This window comes from Notothenia coriiceps, unplaced genomic scaffold (genome assembly GCF_000735185.1).
Source record: "Notothenia coriiceps isolate Sejong01 unplaced genomic scaffold, NC01 NC01_scaffold00030283, whole genome shotgun sequence".
NCBI classification, from domain to species: Eukaryota; Metazoa; Chordata; class Actinopteri; order Perciformes; family Nototheniidae; genus Notothenia; species Notothenia coriiceps.
In genome coordinates, this window is record NW_011362984.1 from 64,097 (window position 1) to 82,282 (window position 18,186).

An 18,186-nucleotide genomic window follows, 5' to 3' on the forward strand; every position below is an offset into this window, starting at 1 on the left:
TAAACTTTGTTTTGACGTTGACCCAACTCTTCTTAAGAATGTTGAATTTCCCCAAAAAATACAACTAACTGTACAGAGAAAAGTATGTTTTTCCTCCACATTACGTTCAAAATATTTAGAAATGTCCTGATCCTAAAATAACTTTGGCCACATTTTCATCTTAAATAGGCCTAATACTGAAGATCCACTTAAAAAAAAGTTCTAGTACAGGCTTATAAAAAGTGAAAAAACAAATGACAGATGGTTTCTTTTTCTAGCACATGAAAGAACATTGTAACCTCTTGGATGTTCAGATGCTTACACACACGTAATGTCTGTGGTCAGGGGCGCAGCCAGGGATTTTGGGCCCCATGAAAAGATATCACATTGTTTACTTAAAGATTTTTTTCTTTATGTTCAAAAATAGTTTGGGCCCCTGTCAGTCACGGGCCCTTAAAATCTTCCTAACACCCCCTTACGGCGCCCCTGTCTGTGGTTTAGGCTTTAGGGGACAAAGGGTTAGACATACATGAGCATCTTTTTTAATGCCCAGGTTACTTGTGCTTAAAAAGAAGCTTTGATCACAAAGAAATCTCACATTTTTTCTAGCGCATGAAAGTTCATTGATATTATCAATTCACATATGTCCAATGCATGGTAGCAACAGTGCAGTTATTGCAAGGAAAATCTTAAGTCCCAGGCTTCTTCCACAATGCAATATAAATAAAGACATAACCAATAAAAAAATAGGGCAAGTAGAAACAAACAGAAATAAAATAGGGCAAGACAATGTTGAAAGTCACCAATGTGCAGGTAAACTATAATATAACATAGACTAAGATTAGCAAAACATTGAATGTAAATACTGTACAGGAATAAAATACTGATTTTTGTAGTAATAAATACACACGAATTCTAAACCTCGCAAGTGTATGTTTTGCACATACATTTGGTGAAAACTTTCAAAGGACATCTCTTGAAACACTTGTCCAGGTCCATACATTTTCATATCTGCAGTGTAGTTTCTCCTTTAACCTCTGGGGTGTGACAGCAAGTTCATCAACAGTTCCTTTAGCACTTTCTAATGGCAAAGAAGAAGTTTCAGATTTTTTGGGGGGGTGAGGGGCTGGCCTTTTTTTGTTCTGCTGAAGAATCCTGCTTGAACGGTGAGCAGGAGCACAACAGACGGACCAGAGACCTCAGAGACGCGGACTGTCGGACTCATCACAGCGCCGGGAGGGAGCGCACTGTGGAGGGAGAAGAGCGGGCATCAGTCACACGGTATCGCCCTCCGGTTCTACCGTATCTACCTGCAGGGTCACAGGGCAGACGAGCCAGCTATTCCCGGTAGCCTCAACTCCTCTGTGGGTCTGGGGGGTTCTGGTAGTGGCAGGGGGGCGGGGGTACACCGAGAGGGGAAGAGACTACACGCCGAGAGGAGGGGGCTGGAAGTCTGAGACGCTTCCACCCTGAAGGGGCCGGTGGTTTGGCCACAGCACCCCCGGACAAACTAGCTTGTACCCGCGCTGCTAAGTGAATGGGATGGAGCCGGGACCGTCTGGCGATGGTAGGTTCATCTTTTCACTTTAACATAGTATCAATCCTGGCGCTAGAATTATGTCTGGAGACTGCATTTAGGAAAACCGTAGCCTGGCCTTAGCATCAGGGTGATGTAGAAGGAGACAACCCAGTCTGTTGAGAAAGTGTGAGATAGAGGTGGCTCTCCTGCAGACTGCATGCACACCACTGTGTGGAGAAGGATATTTTTAGCCAGATTTTAAGCTACAGACATGCATTTTGGAGCGCTGACAGTATCCTCAGCCATGCATGGGGCCATGGAGGTCGTGGGAATCGGGGTGAGGAGGGATGAGGTGAAGCCCGCCTTCCAGCAGCAGCACATCAGCAGCAGCATCTGGCTGCACCCAGCCTCCCCTTCACTGACAGCTTAGCTTAGCTTGTCTTAAGACTGTTTAACACATATGCATTACATTCGCACATTAGAGACACAGGCCTAAGATCTGCAGAGAAAAATGCATTATTTATTTATCATGCACCAAAAAGAATCCTAAATTGTGATATCTGCCTATGGAGTTGACATGATCTGTTTTTAGTATAACAGAAGCATGTGCAGTGTATTGCAGTTGTATGTGAGGGTTTCACTCTGCATTGCATGCTTTAGATTTACAGCTAGTGCTTATCAGTGCCAGTGATGATCTTTATTTAGCAGGTTTCTTGTATGACACTGAGGTATGGAGGCAGCCAATTAAAACATAAAGTAGGTAGTATATGCCAAGGTATAAAGTCCTCCTATTGTGGAAAACCTCGAACCCTGGATTTTACTAATTAATGGGAAGGTTTTTATATTGAGAGTTATCTGAGCACAACATATCTTTTCCATTTGTACATTTATCCAGAGATAGAAATTACATTGTCAAATCAAATGCTGACCCTTAAGTTCACTTGAAAAGTTTTTATATTTTAGGATGGGGGAAGGGTCCCCCGGGGCCCCTCATCTCAAAGTCTGCTTTTGTGTGAAGTGTGATTATTCAGTTGCTATTTTCGGAGATTGAGCTGATGGTCAACAGCCAATTATGAAGAGAGCCAAATGGTTTGGCCAAAACAATTGATGCATAATTGTCTGTTCCCTTTTGTTTATGTGCTTGGTCTGTTGGGATCTTGTGACAAGGGTAGGGGTGTCCTGGTAATAATCAGCTACTGTGTCCAGTTTGGAGATTTTAATGTCATTGTAATATTATTTTTGAATGTCAGCGTGTACTTGTATACTTGTATTTAGACAGACAAGTATATCACACTTTCAAACTGCTAAAGCCATACAAGTCTAGACTGAAATATTTAAAAGCTACATACTGATCCTTTAATTGTAAACATGTTAATGTTTATTATCTATGTTTTAAAATGAGCTTACAGTTTGTTGTATGCTGATTTCACCAAAGGATCTTTAAAACATGCACATTTACCATTATAAACCAAAATAATGTGCACAAAAACTACATGTTCCCTAAGTTACGACTATAAAAGTAGTCATTTCCCATGTGACGTGGGCTTATTGCTTGTTACGTCACTGTGAAGAAAGTTAGTGAGTGTTTTCCTGTTGTGATGCAGCACCAAAGTCTGCTTTGAGTCTTAGCGCCCGGGAAAGAGTGCTATTGTCTTGGGATATGTGAAAGCGCTGGCTCCGCTTCTCACCATCTGCCTTCACTGGCACGAGAGCAAAGTGTGTGTCATTGTGTGTGTGCGACGCGCAACAATCACAACTCACGATGCTCAGATTCACACACACAAATGCCCTCTTACCCAAAGAGTATGTGTGGTCAACACATGTCCAGTGTCTGGGTGTTTGTCAGATGTCTTGTACATTTGATACTACACACAGACTCACACACTAAGCAGAGCATCTTGCTGTGTTTTATGGCTAATGTTAACCTTCCTGTCAGATTTGAAAAGCTTAGTCAGCATATCATTGATGGGTTTATTTGACCCAAGGATTTCCCTCGTAGCTTTTTAAAATGGGACTTTTCCAGTCTGGGATACACAGGCGCCTCGGACTGATTTGGGAACAGTGCAGGACCAAAAGGGGCCGGGCCAAGGTCTCTTCAGCATGACCACAGCGGCACACACACACACACACACACACACACACACACACACACACACACACACACACACACACACACACACACACACACAGGTCCCCTGATATCCATGACAATGCTGTGTTGCCGAGGTGTCTCCATGGTGAGGCTGAGAATGTAGAGGGGGCCCCCTGCGTTTGTGTGTGTGAGGGTGGGTGATCACCGTAGCAAGGGCGCTCCCTCTGTCGTACACCCCTGAATTTGTGTGTGTGTGTGTGTTATGGAGGAGCAGGGCAGCTGGGGTCTTTGTTGTGGTGGAGAAGGGCTGTTCTCTGGGGACCCCAAGGTTAAGGCCCTGGGCCCCTTTCAGGCAGGAGTCACAGCTAACCTCACACTCTGCACCCAGTCTAGGACCCCCTTGTTTTTAAGATTGAGAGTGACCATGCTAGTATGGCTGCTGAAAAACCCTTCAACGAGATAAAGGTTGTTAGCTGCTACAAACCACTGAAAGTTAAAAAAAGGTTTGTCAGGTATTTTGAAAAGTGTAAAAATATTGTATGTTCCCTACAGCTGGGATGTGTTCACAACAAACCTGAAGAATAAAGATCAATGTGTAAAATCATCCAAATCCTGCTTTGCTACTTTGCTACACTATTACAAAAATAGTCTAATTTATTTCCCTTTTTTCTCCCGCCATAATTTATATTTCTACCATCCTCCCCCTTCTCATCATTGTCCATCCTCATCTGATCTAATCTGGTTAATCCTCCTCCTATTCCTTATGCCTTTTTTTAATACTCTCCTCAATCAACTTTTATCTTACTTCTTACATAACATACCTCTCTCCTTTCCCCCTGTCCCATATATACATGTTAAATCTTAACTGTTTCATTCTCATTGTTTATCTCTGTCATTATCTTTCCCTCTCCTTCTTCCTGCCTTCCTGTTCCTGCCACTCTCTCCTGTGTCCACCTCAACATCATGTCCTCTTTTTTGCCCTTGCCTACGCTTCCTTCCCTGCCACATTTCTCACCCTTATTGCCCTCTCACAACCACTTCCTCTGCCACCTCCTCACTTAACCACTCTATTTGTTTTGAATGCCTGCTTTGGCCATTTGCCATTCCTCTACATTAAATTATTCTTCTTTTCCTGCTGTTGCTTTGCGCTCATTCTTACCCTCTTTGATCTGAACCTCACCCTTCCTTGTGGATGGCTCTCTATCTCTTTCCTGTCCAGTGCCCATGGGGGCCTTCCCCCCACCCCTGCAGCAGGTGTTCCATGCCCCCCGCCGGCCTGGCTTTGGCACCGTGGGCAAGCCCATCAAGCTGCTGGCCAACTACTTCGAGGTGGAGATCCCAAAGATGGACGTCTTTCACTATGAGGTGGACATTAAGCCCGACAAGTGCCCGCGGAGAGTCAACAGGTAAAAGGAGATGTGAAGACGGTGGCTACACCTTCAATAGTTATTCTTGTCTATGATGTCCCACATCAATCTGCACGATCAGTAATAGTCGGCTGTCATGTTTATTAGCATTTTTAAACATTTAAAAAAGTCAACAAGCAGCTGAAATGTCTGCTGTGTGGAACAGCTTGAAATTGGATAATGAAAGAAAATTGGATTTAATGATGAAAGAAAGCAGTCACTTGTAATCACTGTGTTGACGATCTTGCAGAAGGCAGCAACAACAGCTACTTTCAAAATGAACAATGCGCCCCTGGATTTAAATGTCATTCTTTGTAACAACTAACTTATGTATTTTTCAGGTTGATTACTATTTATTTGTGTGGGAAAAGAATGCAAACTAATGCAGAGCTCCACAAGTCTGCCTTGCATGGATTGGTTTTCTTCACCATGAGTAGTGTTTGTAGCACGCAGCTCCGTAATTTAGGAAAATTAATATTTGATTGAAATTAAAGTGCATATTTAGGGATATTTAAATTACATAAATTAGCAGCTTCATTCTTCTTGCTTTAAACTGACTGTAAAGCCTGTGTTAAAATCCTACTTGTATAAATACTCATCAACTTAAAGAGCAAAAGAAAGGTAATAAAAGTCAATACATCTGTGCAGAATCAGGCAAAAAGGATGTTTCACAGCGCGTTGGGCAGTAGGAAGCTTCTCCAGTGGTAGTTTGGCCGCAGTCACTGACAGATGGTGGCGTCAAAGTGAATCTTGACTGACCCTTTCACCTTGACTGTTGCCTATACTTTGTGCTTACAGGAGCCCTATTATTAGGTAGCTTAATTGTTTGCTGTCTGATGCAGATTAAAAGGTTTCTAACGATATGATTAGGTAGCATAAAGATGTTGTTAGTGGTTTGATACATTTGTCATAAAAGGCTAGAGTGAAATAGGCAAAATAATTCAGATTGGAGCAGGTTTTATTGCAAAAGAAAAGCTTATTTGTATTCTATTCAATGCACAGAGCCACATTAGCATGGGTTGCTAAGTTACTTGGTAAATGCTTGCAAGCTTTCATTTTTACAGTGAAACTAATAATCCCTATATAGTTTTTACTGGCCCCCTCCATCTTTATTCCAGCTGTAACAAATATATATATAAGTGCTGTTATGGTTATGCTTTGCCACATTTATTACTTTCATCCAAGCAACAAACAGTTCATAAACATAAATTACACATTTGTTCAGAGCGGGAATGCCATGCTGACATTTGTCAAAGCTCTCCAGAGTACATGTCTCTCTAAATAAGACTTGCTTGGTCTGCCTTTGAGGATAAATGGAAACAACACAATACATATGTTTTTGTTATGTTTGATTTAGGTGAATTTTCTCTTCTATGAAGGCATCAATGCTATGTTCTGTTTTACTCAGCCTTCTCTGCTAAAGCCCAAACGTGTTGTATCATACTGAGATGGCCAGTGTCTTGTCACTAGCCTTGTCCGGGAACTCTTGAGTTTATTAGACTTAGACTTAGACATACTTTATTGTCATTTCAACAAGACACAGAGTGTACTATTAAACGAAATATTGTTGTACTGGCTTACAGGAACAGGGCAATATAAAAACTTGCTAAAATTGTACATATAAATAAATAATAGTGACGTGGTGCTGATAAAATTAAAGATAAAGTGTGCGTTTAAAATATAACGACTTACTATACACTATAGTATACTATACTTATATACTATATATTGTCCCTGTGTGGCTGAGTAAGAGCCTTTGCCCATTGGTGATTCATCAATAATCAGTTGGAGCCAGTGTAAAATCTGTCTTTCTATCTAGAAAAATGCGACTATTATTATAATTTCCTAAACAAAAATGGTATCTGACTCTGACTTTTGCATGTTTCCTCAAAACCAAATCATTCTTATTGTTAGTTGCATATAGAGTTATTATTTTCTGATTGAACATGCAAATCATTGCATTTAAGATCTCAGCAAAAGACAAGAGAGCACTCTAGGAGAGCTTTGTTCATCCAAGTGTGTCAACAATAACAAATGAACAAATCAGTAAACTTCTATTTCTGATAGAGTAGTTGCTCAGAAAACCTGAAATTACCTTCTCATGTCTTTTTTGGATTTGGGGTACAAGACAAAGGTTCCCAAAAGGCATCCAAAGGTCAAGCCCTTTGACCTCTTCTTCTTAGACCAATCCCCCACACTCGATATGAAGGCCAAGGCACCGTGCACTGAAAGGTGGCCCCACGCCCACAACCTAACTCTTTTTGTCCTTGCATCTACCCCTGTGACCATGAGATATTGCACCCAACAGCTGCATCTTGCATGATCAATAATCTATCTTCTGGAGAGCTGCACCCCCCCCCTTACCACGATCACAATGGCGATGGTTTCACTAGGCACAGCAGTTCTTGTTAATCTCATTCTTTTTTGTGTGTTTGTCTTCCTATAGAGAGGTGGTGGAATACATGGTGCAACACTTCAAGCCCCAGCTCTTTGGCGACAGGAAGCCGGTGTATGACGGCAAGAAGAACATCTACACAGTGCTAGCACTTCCTATTGGGAGTGAGAAGGTAAAGGTTTACACTGGTCTTGCTTCACATCATGCCATTCCCTCACACTCATGTCTCCTCAGAGATCAATAACGTCGATCTTAAGCCTTTTTCGAGCTTGAGTAAAACTATATCTCTAGGGGAGGAAGGGTTTAGTGAAAATGATTGAACAAAAAGCGCTATTTATCTCCTGCAGAGCACATATGTCTATCCCAGTGTTCATAACAAAAACAGACGCCCACTCTTTTATGAAAAACTGTTACTGTCAGGTTGGAGAATGTTTGTCTCCATATGTTTTTGAGTACAAAGCGTTCTGCTTTCAGTTATTTCTAGTCTTAAAGTAAAAGCGCTTATTCTATTCGCTTTCTTGCTGCGAGTTAGATAAGAAGATCAAAACCCCTTTTGTAACTGTCTTGCCACAGCCAGTTAACTTAGCTTAGCATACATAATAAATAGGGGATTAAATACTCCAACTCAAAAATTGCAATTTGTGAAGTTTATATTTTTGTACAGATTCAAGCAACACAATATGAGTGGTTATAAGTGAGCTTCAGATGTGCTTGTTGGCAGATTTTGTTTCTTTCTGACAGTTTGGCTTGCAGTTTTCCCTCAGTTTCCTGTCTTTATGCTAAGCTAATCTATTAGGAGGCTGGTTGTGGTTTCATATTCCCCATTGAGAGTGGTATTGATTTTCTCCTCTAACACTTAGAGAGAAAGCACATTAGTTTACATCAAACTATTTATTTAGGGCTTCAGACCATATAGACTATATATAAAAGGATCAGACACATGTGGTAATGCATATAGTCACATACGGTATAAGAATTTATACAGCGATGAGTACATTTTTGAGTAATGAATCCTGTTCAACTGAAGTTCACATGATACTACACAGCCTGGTAATTTGCTTCTCTCGCATCGTCCATCTTCAATCAATTTCTGGGAATAGTTTTCCGTCTCCTGCAGCCTTGTTCTTTACCTCTCCTCTCTGTATCTGTCCTTTCTTTCCTCTATTTCTCCAGGTGGAATTTGAGGTAACTATCCCAGGTGAGGGCAAAGACCGAATCTTCAAGGTGTCCATCCGTTTTCTGGCCAAAGTGTCATGGCGCCTGCTGCAGGAGACTCTGGTCAGCGGTCGGCTGCAGGTCCCCCTCGACTCGGTTCAAGCCCTGGACGTGGCCATGCGCCACCTGGCCTCTATGAGGTAGACTATAACAACCCTTTCCCTCTTTGTCTCAAAAATACAGACATACTGCAACTCTCCTGGTGAAGACAAATTGAGTTATATTCAGATTGATAAGGTGTGTTTTTTCCAAGTCGACAAAATGACTGTGCAGTCTGGTAAGGTTTACTGTGTTGTTCCATTTATATGCATTAGACATTAAACCTTCAGGGGTCAGAGTCACTTAACAAAAGTTGTTAGCTGAGACCTATTTGAATGTGTCCACCTAACAATACTAATCAAGGCAATACTGATATCATGATGACTCGCCCTGAAAATGGTCAAAAAGAAAGTCTTAAAGTCACAGACCGTTGTGGAAAGTATCAGTTCAGTAATAATGTCTTCCCATGTTTTAACCTGTTTCAGACAAAACCAGTGCAGTTCCTCATTACTCTTATATCGGTGTTTTTCTATGCAGTTGTTCTTGTTTCCCCCCCCCACCCCAAGAGTGCTTTCAAGTCATTTTAGGTGCAAAATTATTCTGCAACGCCCCCTACACGAGACCACAACATTTGTGAACATGAAGTCATGCTGAGGTCATGCTTTTGAATGAAGTCATGTCTTTTTTTCCTGCTCCTCTAATTAGGTACACTCCAGTGGGCCGTTCATTTTTCTCCCCACCTGAAGGATACTACCACCCACTGGGTGGGGGGAGGGAAGTCTGGTTTGGTTTCCACCAGTCTGTGCGCCCCGCCATGTGGAAGATGATGCTTAACATTGATGGTGAGTCACTGAAGGGACCGAGTGTGTGAAGTCAGTCAGTGATCTCGTGTTTTTTACTGAAATTGCATGACTGGAAAAAAAATGTGGCTCTAATAAAGGCCTTAAATTGGGATGTAATGCCTTATTACATTTGTGAACTTACATAGACCTCTTTGTTAAGTTGTCCTTCTCTGACCTGTATGGACTCTTTGCTGTTCTCTGTCTCCCTCTAGTGTCCGCCACGGCTTTCTACAAAGCCCAGCCTGTTATTGAGTTCATGTGTGAAGTCTTGGATATCCGCAATATCGACGAGCAGCCTAAGACTCTCACTGACTCCCAAAGAGTTCGCTTCACCAAGGAGATTAAAGGTGGGCCACTGGCCGGTGTGTAAAGTGCATTCCAACACTCCATGATAAACCTTTCACACAAAAATAAATGTACACATTATTGCTTCTGTTGCAAGATTTTGTTTCTCACATCAGGTGTGATGCGTTGCTCCTTTTGGTTACTTTTCTTGTAATTTCGTTTCCTCTTGTATTTGTTTGTGTTAATTATTTTGTTTATCACTTATTGTTGCCATTAACAGGCCTAAAGGTGGAGGTGACACACTGTGGACAAATGAAGAGAAAATATCGTGTATGCAATGTCACCCGACGACCTGCCAGCCACCAAACGTAAGTACACAGACCATATAATAGGATTCTGATCTGTTATTATTGTAATAACTTAACACCTGGATGAATCAGCAATTTAGAAGCAGGGAAGTGATGGTGTATTTAAAATTATTTGCAGCATAACAGAAAAGGCAATTTCTTAATACAGATCATACAGTAGTTCACGTTTGTTGTTTCTTTATCCAGGTTTCCCCTCCAGCTAGAAAGTGGGCAGACAGTAGAATGTACAGTGGCCCAGTACTTCAAGCAGAAGTACAACCTGCAGCTAAAATACCCCCACCTACCCTGTCTACAGGTGGGGCAGGAGCAGAAGCACACCTACCTGCCTCTGGAGGTGAGAAAGATCTGAAAGAGTTATGTGATATATGTTTGTATTCTGACTTGATGCATTCAGGATTAGTGCATGTGAATAAAGAATGTTTTCACCCTAATGAATCTTGTTTTCTGGTTCCAGGTGTGTAACATTGTAGCAGGTCAACGATGCATCAAGAAGCTGACAGATAATCAGACCTCCACGATGATCAAAGCCACGGCTCGCTCTGCGCCCGACAGACAGGAGGAGATCAGCAGGCTGGTGAGTTGTAGAGACAACTGGTGGGACAGCAGCAACAACAACAACAACAACAACAACAACAACAACGACGCATGAGAATGTATGACTGTGATTTAAAGTTTATACTCAGAGATTGTGGGATCTGATGGATGGTGTTTTTCTCTTCACAGATGAAGAATGCTAACTTCAACCTGGACCCCTACATCCAGGAGTTTGGGATCAAAGTGAAAGATGAAATGGCTGAGGTGACAGGCAGGGTGCTACCTGCCCCTATCCTGCAGTATGGAGGACGGGTAAGACCCAATTCAATTATTATTGCAAAAATGTAATCAGTTTTTGAGTTACGCCAAAAGAGTCTTTAAGTCGTAAGTCAGGAAGACTTAAGTTGCTTTTCTCGCACAGAGTTGTATACATAACTTTGCGGTTCTCATTTGTTTTAAACTTTCTCTCCCCCTGTCCCCTCTCTTCCACAGAATCGTGCCATCGCAACTCCAAACCAGGGCGTGTGGGACATGAGGGGGAAGCAGTTTTATAACGGCATTGAGATCAAAGTGTGGGCGATTGCCTGCTTTGCCCCCCAGAAACAGTGCAGAGAAGAGGTGCTTAAGTAAGTACTAACCAACAGTGGGAATACATTTTTTGGAAGGAATTATATAATTTCCCCCTACACCTCTTCTCAAGTCACATGATCCTCTTTTATTTTAGCTGTTAGGAAGAGAACAAATATAAATCCACCACCCCCTATTGAGCCTGAAATACCATGAATAATTCATGTATAATATAGTAAATAACATTCCTGTTTATAATGTCCTACAAAATATATATGTCATGATTTTGTCTTGCCAAAATAAGTTAGGGATGACTTTTCCTTACATTTAGTTAAGAAACACATTATTTATTACACTCCAGTTAAGACACTTGCCACTTTTTTAGTGAAAAACTAACAATTTTAAATGCTGAATTGTATCTAAACTGATCTGATTTCCTTTCAGAAACTTCACAGACCAGCTGCGTAAAATCTCTAAGGATGCTGGGATGCCCATCCAGGGTCAGCCATGTTTCTGTAAATACGCCCAGGGAGCGGACAGCGTGGAGCCCATGTTCAGACACCTGAAGAACACATACTCTGGACTGCAGCTCATCATCGTCATTCTGCCCGGAAAGACTCCTGTCTATGGTAGGCAGTTTTTTTTCTTGGATATACACTTTGTCTGGCATCATTAAAATACATCAAGAAATATTGCTTGAATGCTGAACTAGAGAAAATGCATCCTCAGTCTGTTCCCATTTCCAAACTGTCCCCTTTTAGCGGAGGTAAAGCGCGTTGGGGACACCCTCCTGGGCATGGCCACGCAGTGCGTCCAGGTGAAGAACGTGGTGAAGACATCACCTCAGACCCTCTCCAACCTCTGCCTCAAGATCAACGTGAAGCTGGGAGGCATCAACAACATCCTGGTGCCTCATCAACGGTAAGCTGCTATCTGGGCACTTACAAGCCAAGTTTTGTATTGTGTATTAGGTCTCCAATTCCAAGTTTTAAAGAAATTATAGCACACAAAGTTAGCTGGATGACATTGTTTTGACTCATCTAAGTTGTTCAGCCTGTTATGATAATATAACTCCCCCTACTGCCTTTATGAGCAAGTCTAATTTGCATCTCCTCCTTGATGTGCTGTCTCAGGTCAGCAGTGTTTCAGCAGCCGGTTATCTTCCTGGGAGCAGACGTCACACACCCCCCTGCTGGAGATGGCAAGAAGCCCTCCATTACTGCTGTGAGTCTGAAATAAAACCTTCATTAAACAACACTAGTTGACCCTGAACATAACCTCAGGAAAAAATAAAGGAAATGTGCAAATACTGCGGGTCAGTTAAACCAGGGCATGCAGGTTGAGCTATTGAGTAAGATTTGACAGCATTTCTCAATATGACGTTATTCAGACACTTAATTATTACATTTAACCAAATTGATATGCATGATAGTGAGGCAGGCTCTGTCCCCTGCTGCTGTTTGTTTTTGTCAAAGCCGTGTTTCGGCTACAATATACAGAGGGTTGAATCAAAGCTATATCTGATGAATGAGAAAGCTATAAAAAAGTCTATCTATTTTTAAGAATATAGTTATATAAAGTGAAATTGGATTGTTAGTGCGTAGCACAGCGTCATGTGGCTTCGCTGATGGCAGTCCAGATGCTCAGTCGGCAGGCGCACTCGAAAGGGAAAAAACAAGGTCATGTAAAAAATGCAAATGTCCACAAGATGTCATAGAAAGGCTAACACCCATGGTTGTGGTTGCCTGGTTACAGTGGCAGTATGTGACACTGTGCACAGTTATGCTAGTAAAAGAAAAGTCCCACAGCCATAAATAGTATGTTTAATAGCTAAAACACCCTTAATATTGAGAAGCTAATCAAAAAACTTTAAAAAACAAACATTATAATTATTTCTCATCTGAGTGTTTATTATCAACTTCACCCAAATGACTGCACAAACAGGGAAATACTCATATGTTTATTGACTGTCAGATACATGAGATTAATTAATCACTTGACTTTGTAACTTGGGAGTGCCGTTTTTAATTTATTTTGGCATTTTTGTCAAAACCATCATTAGTTGCACCACTAATTCACTGATTTAATAAGTATTGTTTACTCTTGAGGCAATACATAACTCTCAACCATGCAATTTTGAATGAATAAATGTAGAAGTTCCCATAAGAAACTGAAGTCTGCGGTCAATCTGAGTGTTCATTTAGACAAGTATGCAATACAAATGGGGCTGAACAAAGAAAATAAATTAGTAAGAGGGAAGTTAGTGAGGGATTAAGGGAACCAAATGGCTCATCACTGACTCACGTTCAGAAAGGAAATGACGTCATTCCTCGTTCCGCCCTTGACCTCAGCTCAACTCTGGTTGGCTGTGTTGTTGCCTAGCAGTTATGACAAATGTTGTAGTCACAAATGCAGAGGATGGGAGAGAAAAGTGGATCTGTCTGTTCCTCCTGACTGAGGAGCAAAGTGTGGTTGTAGACAGTGCAGAGGAAGAGTATGAAGTAAGAAAACAATTGGGTGTGGTCCTCCCACAATTTCTAGAGAAGCATACATATATAAACATTTACACAAATAACTGCTAACAGGGGATTTAGATGTAGTCGACTAACATGATTTTTCTTTTGTCTCTCCATCCAACATATGATGGATGCCTTTCTGCAAAGCTCCTCATAATGTGTTACCAGCAGGAATCCAATGACAGTGCCCTGCTCACCTCACCTGTCACTTCCTCCCTCCCTCTCTTCCAGGTGGTAGGCAGTATGGACGCTCATCCCAGCAGATACTGTGCCACAGTGCGAGTCCAGAGGCCCAGGCAGGAGATCATTGAGGATTTGTCTTACATGGTGCGTGAACTGTTAATTCAGTTCTACAAGTCGACTCGGTTCAAGCCCACCAGGATCATTTTCTACAGAGACGGAGTTCCCGAGGGACAGTTGCCACAGGTAATAAGAAGTCATGGTTGTTGAGATACTGATATAGTATGTATGGACTCAATATGCCTTATTTTGTATTACTTAAGCTTATGCTGGCATACTTCTGCTGGAAAAGTGCATTTTAGCATGTTAGTATATCAGCTTGACTGCTAATAAACAACGTCTTTGTTCTGGTGTGCAGATTCTCCACTACGAGTTGCTGGCCATCAGAGATGCGTGCATTAAGTTGGAGAAAGACTATCAGCCAGGCATCACCTACATTGTTGTGCAGAAACGCCACCACACACGCCTCTTCTGTGCCGACAAGTCTGAAAGGGTGAGCTTTTAAGTTTAAAAAAGACTTGCATACTTGTCTAAATATTTAATAATGATCTTATTGTTTTTTTCTTTTAATAGATTGGGAAGAGTGGAAATATTCCTGCTGGGACGACAGTGGACACCAGCATCACTCATCCCTTTGAGTTTGACTTCTACCTGTGCAGCCATGCAGGCATACAGGTAATGAGAACAGGACAACCATGTTATATGTTATATGTCTGTCATTGCTGTAAGTAACCTCTTAACGTCACATTTGGTTGTTTTTGTTGTTCAACAGATGTTTCATCACATTTTTTCCCTCTCTCTGTTTCCAGGGTACCAGCCGGCCGTCTCATTACTACGTCTTATGGGACGACAATCGCTTCACGGCTGACGAGTTGCAGATTCTAACGTACCAGTTGTGCCACACGTACGTGCGCTGTACCCGCTCCGTCTCCATCCCTGCGCCAGCCTACTACGCTCGTCTTGTGGCCTTCCGTGCCCGCTACCATCTGGTGGACAAAGAACATGACAGGTGAGTGTGGTGATGCAATATGGACGCATGGTTTTGCAAAAGCTCATTGTTTGTGAGGAAATGTTTTGTTTCCCAAAGTTCTCAGTAGCAAAATATGTTTTGTTTTGTATTCTGTCTTTGGGAAAAGGGAAATATTTAAAGCTCAATTACTTTTTTATCATAAATATGTTAAACGTAAATTACATTAGACTTAAAATTAGGGTAGGAAATTAATAATGATGTGTCCTTATATATTTTTTTATCATATTGGCATACCATCATTTAATTCAGTTTGACCTGCCTAAAATTATATAATGGCGTATTTTTTATTGTTTCATCATAATAGTTCTAGTTTTTTTCTTACATTTAAATGAGACAGGATGTAGTTGGACAGGATGTAGTTGGACAGGATGTAGTTGGACACAATATGCTGCATTTCTCTCCCCAATGCGCTATCATAGACTTCTCTAACCCAACGTGGGATTTGGACCCCGAGTTAGAGACTTTATTTCGATAATAATTACATATAGTTAAACTGATCATTGTTCTGCAACTTTTCCCCCATCATCTTTGCAGTGGAGAGGGCAGCCATGTGTCCGGGCAGAGTAACGGTCGGGACCCCCAGGCGCTGGCTAAAGCTGTTCAGATTCACCACGACACCCTGAGGACCATGTACTTCGCCTGAGCTACACCTACTCTCACCACCATCGACCCCCCTCACTTCATTTCTACCTGAGTTGGCACATGGCCAACCATCACCTCATCCCCATCCCTTATTCCCAATGACTGCCCACCACACATACGCCACAGACCTGCCAGTCGTTCTCCTGAAGAACACAAGGCGTTCACCTGTACAACACAGGCAGACTCTACAGCCTCATGCACTCAAACAGTTATCCATATTATTATTATTGTAATTTCTTTGTTTTTACTTTACCAGGGCTATTGCTCTTTTTTATGTTGAATTTTTAAACATGGTTATTATTATTATTATTATTATGTAATTGTATTGTACACTACATTCACACCCCTTTTGTATGTAAGTATGTAATACGGATAGGAGGAAAACAGGCAGGAAAAAAATAATACAAAAAAAAAAAACTGCCACCTCGATGCTGCCTCTTGACCTATCCGGATGCCAGTGTCCACGCACCTTAGTGATCCTCCAGAGGGGGTGGTACTGGGCACGCACACTTACTTGTATCATTTCATGTCATGAACTACATTCATGTTTTTAATGTTTTTGAATCATGTTATTTTTTTAAATGCCTTGAGGAGTCTGAGGTATGGTACAATAGCACTTAGCATTAGCATGTAGGTGCCACCAGTCCTGCACAAAAGAGTTTGTTAGTAAATTCGCGGCTTGCCCTCTGGTCTTTATATTAGCAGAGACAGAAAGAGCAGGTGTAGCATATCGTAGATACAGGAGAGAATCCTGCCGCACTCTCTATGCTGGTTGTTGAGTCCCTTAGAGATGTAGCTTATAGAGGTAAGCCTAGCAAAACAATAGAGGGACCATTTGCATAGAGTGTATCAAATATACTTGCACCCCATGCACCTAAACCAGCATTATTAACCAGCCAAATGTGATGCCAACCAATGGAAAAGGGGCCCTTCAACAGGAAGATAATCCTTTTTTTCTGTATGCATAGCTCTTATAGGATATTTGAGGCACTTTTCATTTACTTTTAGATTATTTGTTTTACTCCAAAATGGTGGGACTTGTCTGTGCTGAGGCTTGCCGCAGACTAGATTGAAGTTTTACACCCACATATGCATAGCTTTCAGAACAAATAGGTAACTACGGCAATAGGCAAGGTCAACACTCAGTAGATTTGAATGCAGGCAAAATATAAATCTGTGATCACTTAAGTGCTGCAAAGCTGAACTTACTCTCAGCAATTGAACTTGCTCCGATCATTCTGCACATTCCAACATGTATCAGTAGAGATGGTGCGCTCTAATCTTCCACCTGCAAACTTCTTTGTGTTCCTTTACACTTATATCCCCAAAGCTCTTCCCTCTGCAGGCATTTACAATTTTTAGCCTGAAAAGCAGAAGCACACACATATCGTCCCTCTCCGTCTCTTTAGCATGTAGAGACCAACCTCTTCAAATGCACTTGTCCCCTTATTCCCCTCTAAGTCAAACTATCCCTCTCCACCCTTCCCATCATCACATTCTATCCTTGCTTTGTATCCTCACTTTTAAACATCACATACCCGCAGCATCCTCTTACTTGTGCTAGCCAATCCCCATTGGTGCTCTGTGTGCATGGGCGGCACAGATAGGGGATTGCTACATTGAACAGGGTGTGCCATTACTACTACAAAATATTCCCTGCCTTTACATATAGTCACTTTCTGGATTAATGAAAACAATGCATGTACTTATTTTTTACGACTGGATATTCTGAGCCACCTTATTTTGGTTTACTTAGAGGTAGGAGCCTTGCGCTCGTCACTGCCTGTCAGTTTTTGCATCGATAGTGTATCGGTTATAAATACTTTTTCCTTTGTCATTATTATGATGATGATGTGACTAGTGTCAGATATTTCCTCAAGAGGGCACTGTGGAAACGGTCTCAAAATTCCACGTCAGTTGCCGTTAAAGCGCCTCAAATCTTGTCTGATGGTAAAAAAACTTTTGAGGTGAAAGGGATCAAAAGATAAGAGATCAGAAGATTCTTAAATCGTGTTTATTAACTTGTCAAATCAAAATGCCTTTGTACACCGTTTTACTGATCTTTCGTTGTGTCCAAGGTGATTTGTATATAGAAATATATAATATTAACCCGTTATGTATTTTGGCTCACCAGTTGCCAAGCCTTTCACAGTTGGGGCAAGTGTTTACCCTTCATCCTGTGATGACAAAAGTAAAGAAAAATAAGTCTTGGGGCATTTCCCACTACCACTGAAACCAGATGCAGTTCTTCAGTCACTGAAGCAACAAAGCACCTTGCAAAGGGGGGAGGCGAAATGGCAGTCACCCTGGAAATGCATCATGTGGACACCGGAGAGTCCACTCCTCTCCACACAGCCTCACTGTCCGACTAAGCAATATTAAAGCCACTGATCAAGAACAGTCCTTGTCATAGCACTTCCCAATATATTTGAATGAAAGGACATGAAAGCATATTGTTTTGGCTCTGTATGTGATAGTATGAACTCTGTTGGGGCGGGTTATTTTTTAAAGAAAAAA

General features: G+C 41.6%; 1 protein-coding gene across 2 annotated transcripts; it reads left to right on the forward strand.

Moving 5' to 3' along the window:
- The first annotated feature begins 1,444 nt into the window (after positions 1-1,444).
- On the forward strand, positions 1,445-18,161 carry ago1 (argonaute RISC component 1). Of its 2 annotated transcripts, none has more exons than XM_010787377.1 (19): positions 1,445-1,546; positions 4,810-4,996; positions 7,443-7,563; positions 8,565-8,746; positions 9,351-9,487; positions 9,700-9,849; positions 10,053-10,140; positions 10,327-10,474; positions 10,595-10,714; positions 10,864-10,986; positions 11,167-11,300; positions 11,686-11,870; positions 12,003-12,162; positions 12,375-12,465; positions 13,989-14,183; positions 14,356-14,490; positions 14,571-14,672; positions 14,807-15,006; positions 15,562-18,161. In XM_010787377.1, exons 1-19 carry the CDS (start codon positions 1,522-1,524, stop codon positions 15,668-15,670), a joined length of 2,592 nt encoding a protein of 863 aa, XP_010785679.1. In that variant the 5' UTR covers positions 1,445-1,521; the 3' UTR covers positions 15,671-18,161. The 2 variants fall into 2 exon arrangements, with proteins under 2 accessions (XP_010785679.1, XP_010785680.1); XM_010787378.1 differs by having other exon boundaries at positions 9,700-9,834.
- The last annotated feature ends 25 nt before the right edge of the window (positions 18,162-18,186 follow it).

Bases quoted from the DNA above. Each gene is read 5' to 3' on its own strand.
- ago1 (XM_010787377.1), top strand. From the start codon at position 1,522: ATGGAGCCGGGACCGTCTGGCGATG. The intron at 10,715-10,863 runs GTGAGTTGTAGA...TTCTCTTCACAG, and splicing joins AGGAGGAGATCAGCAGGCTG to ATGAAGAATGCTAACTTCAA. The intron at 12,466-13,988 runs GTGAGTCTGAAA...CCTCTCTTCCAG, and splicing joins AGAAGCCCTCCATTACTGCT to GTGGTAGGCAGTATGGACGC.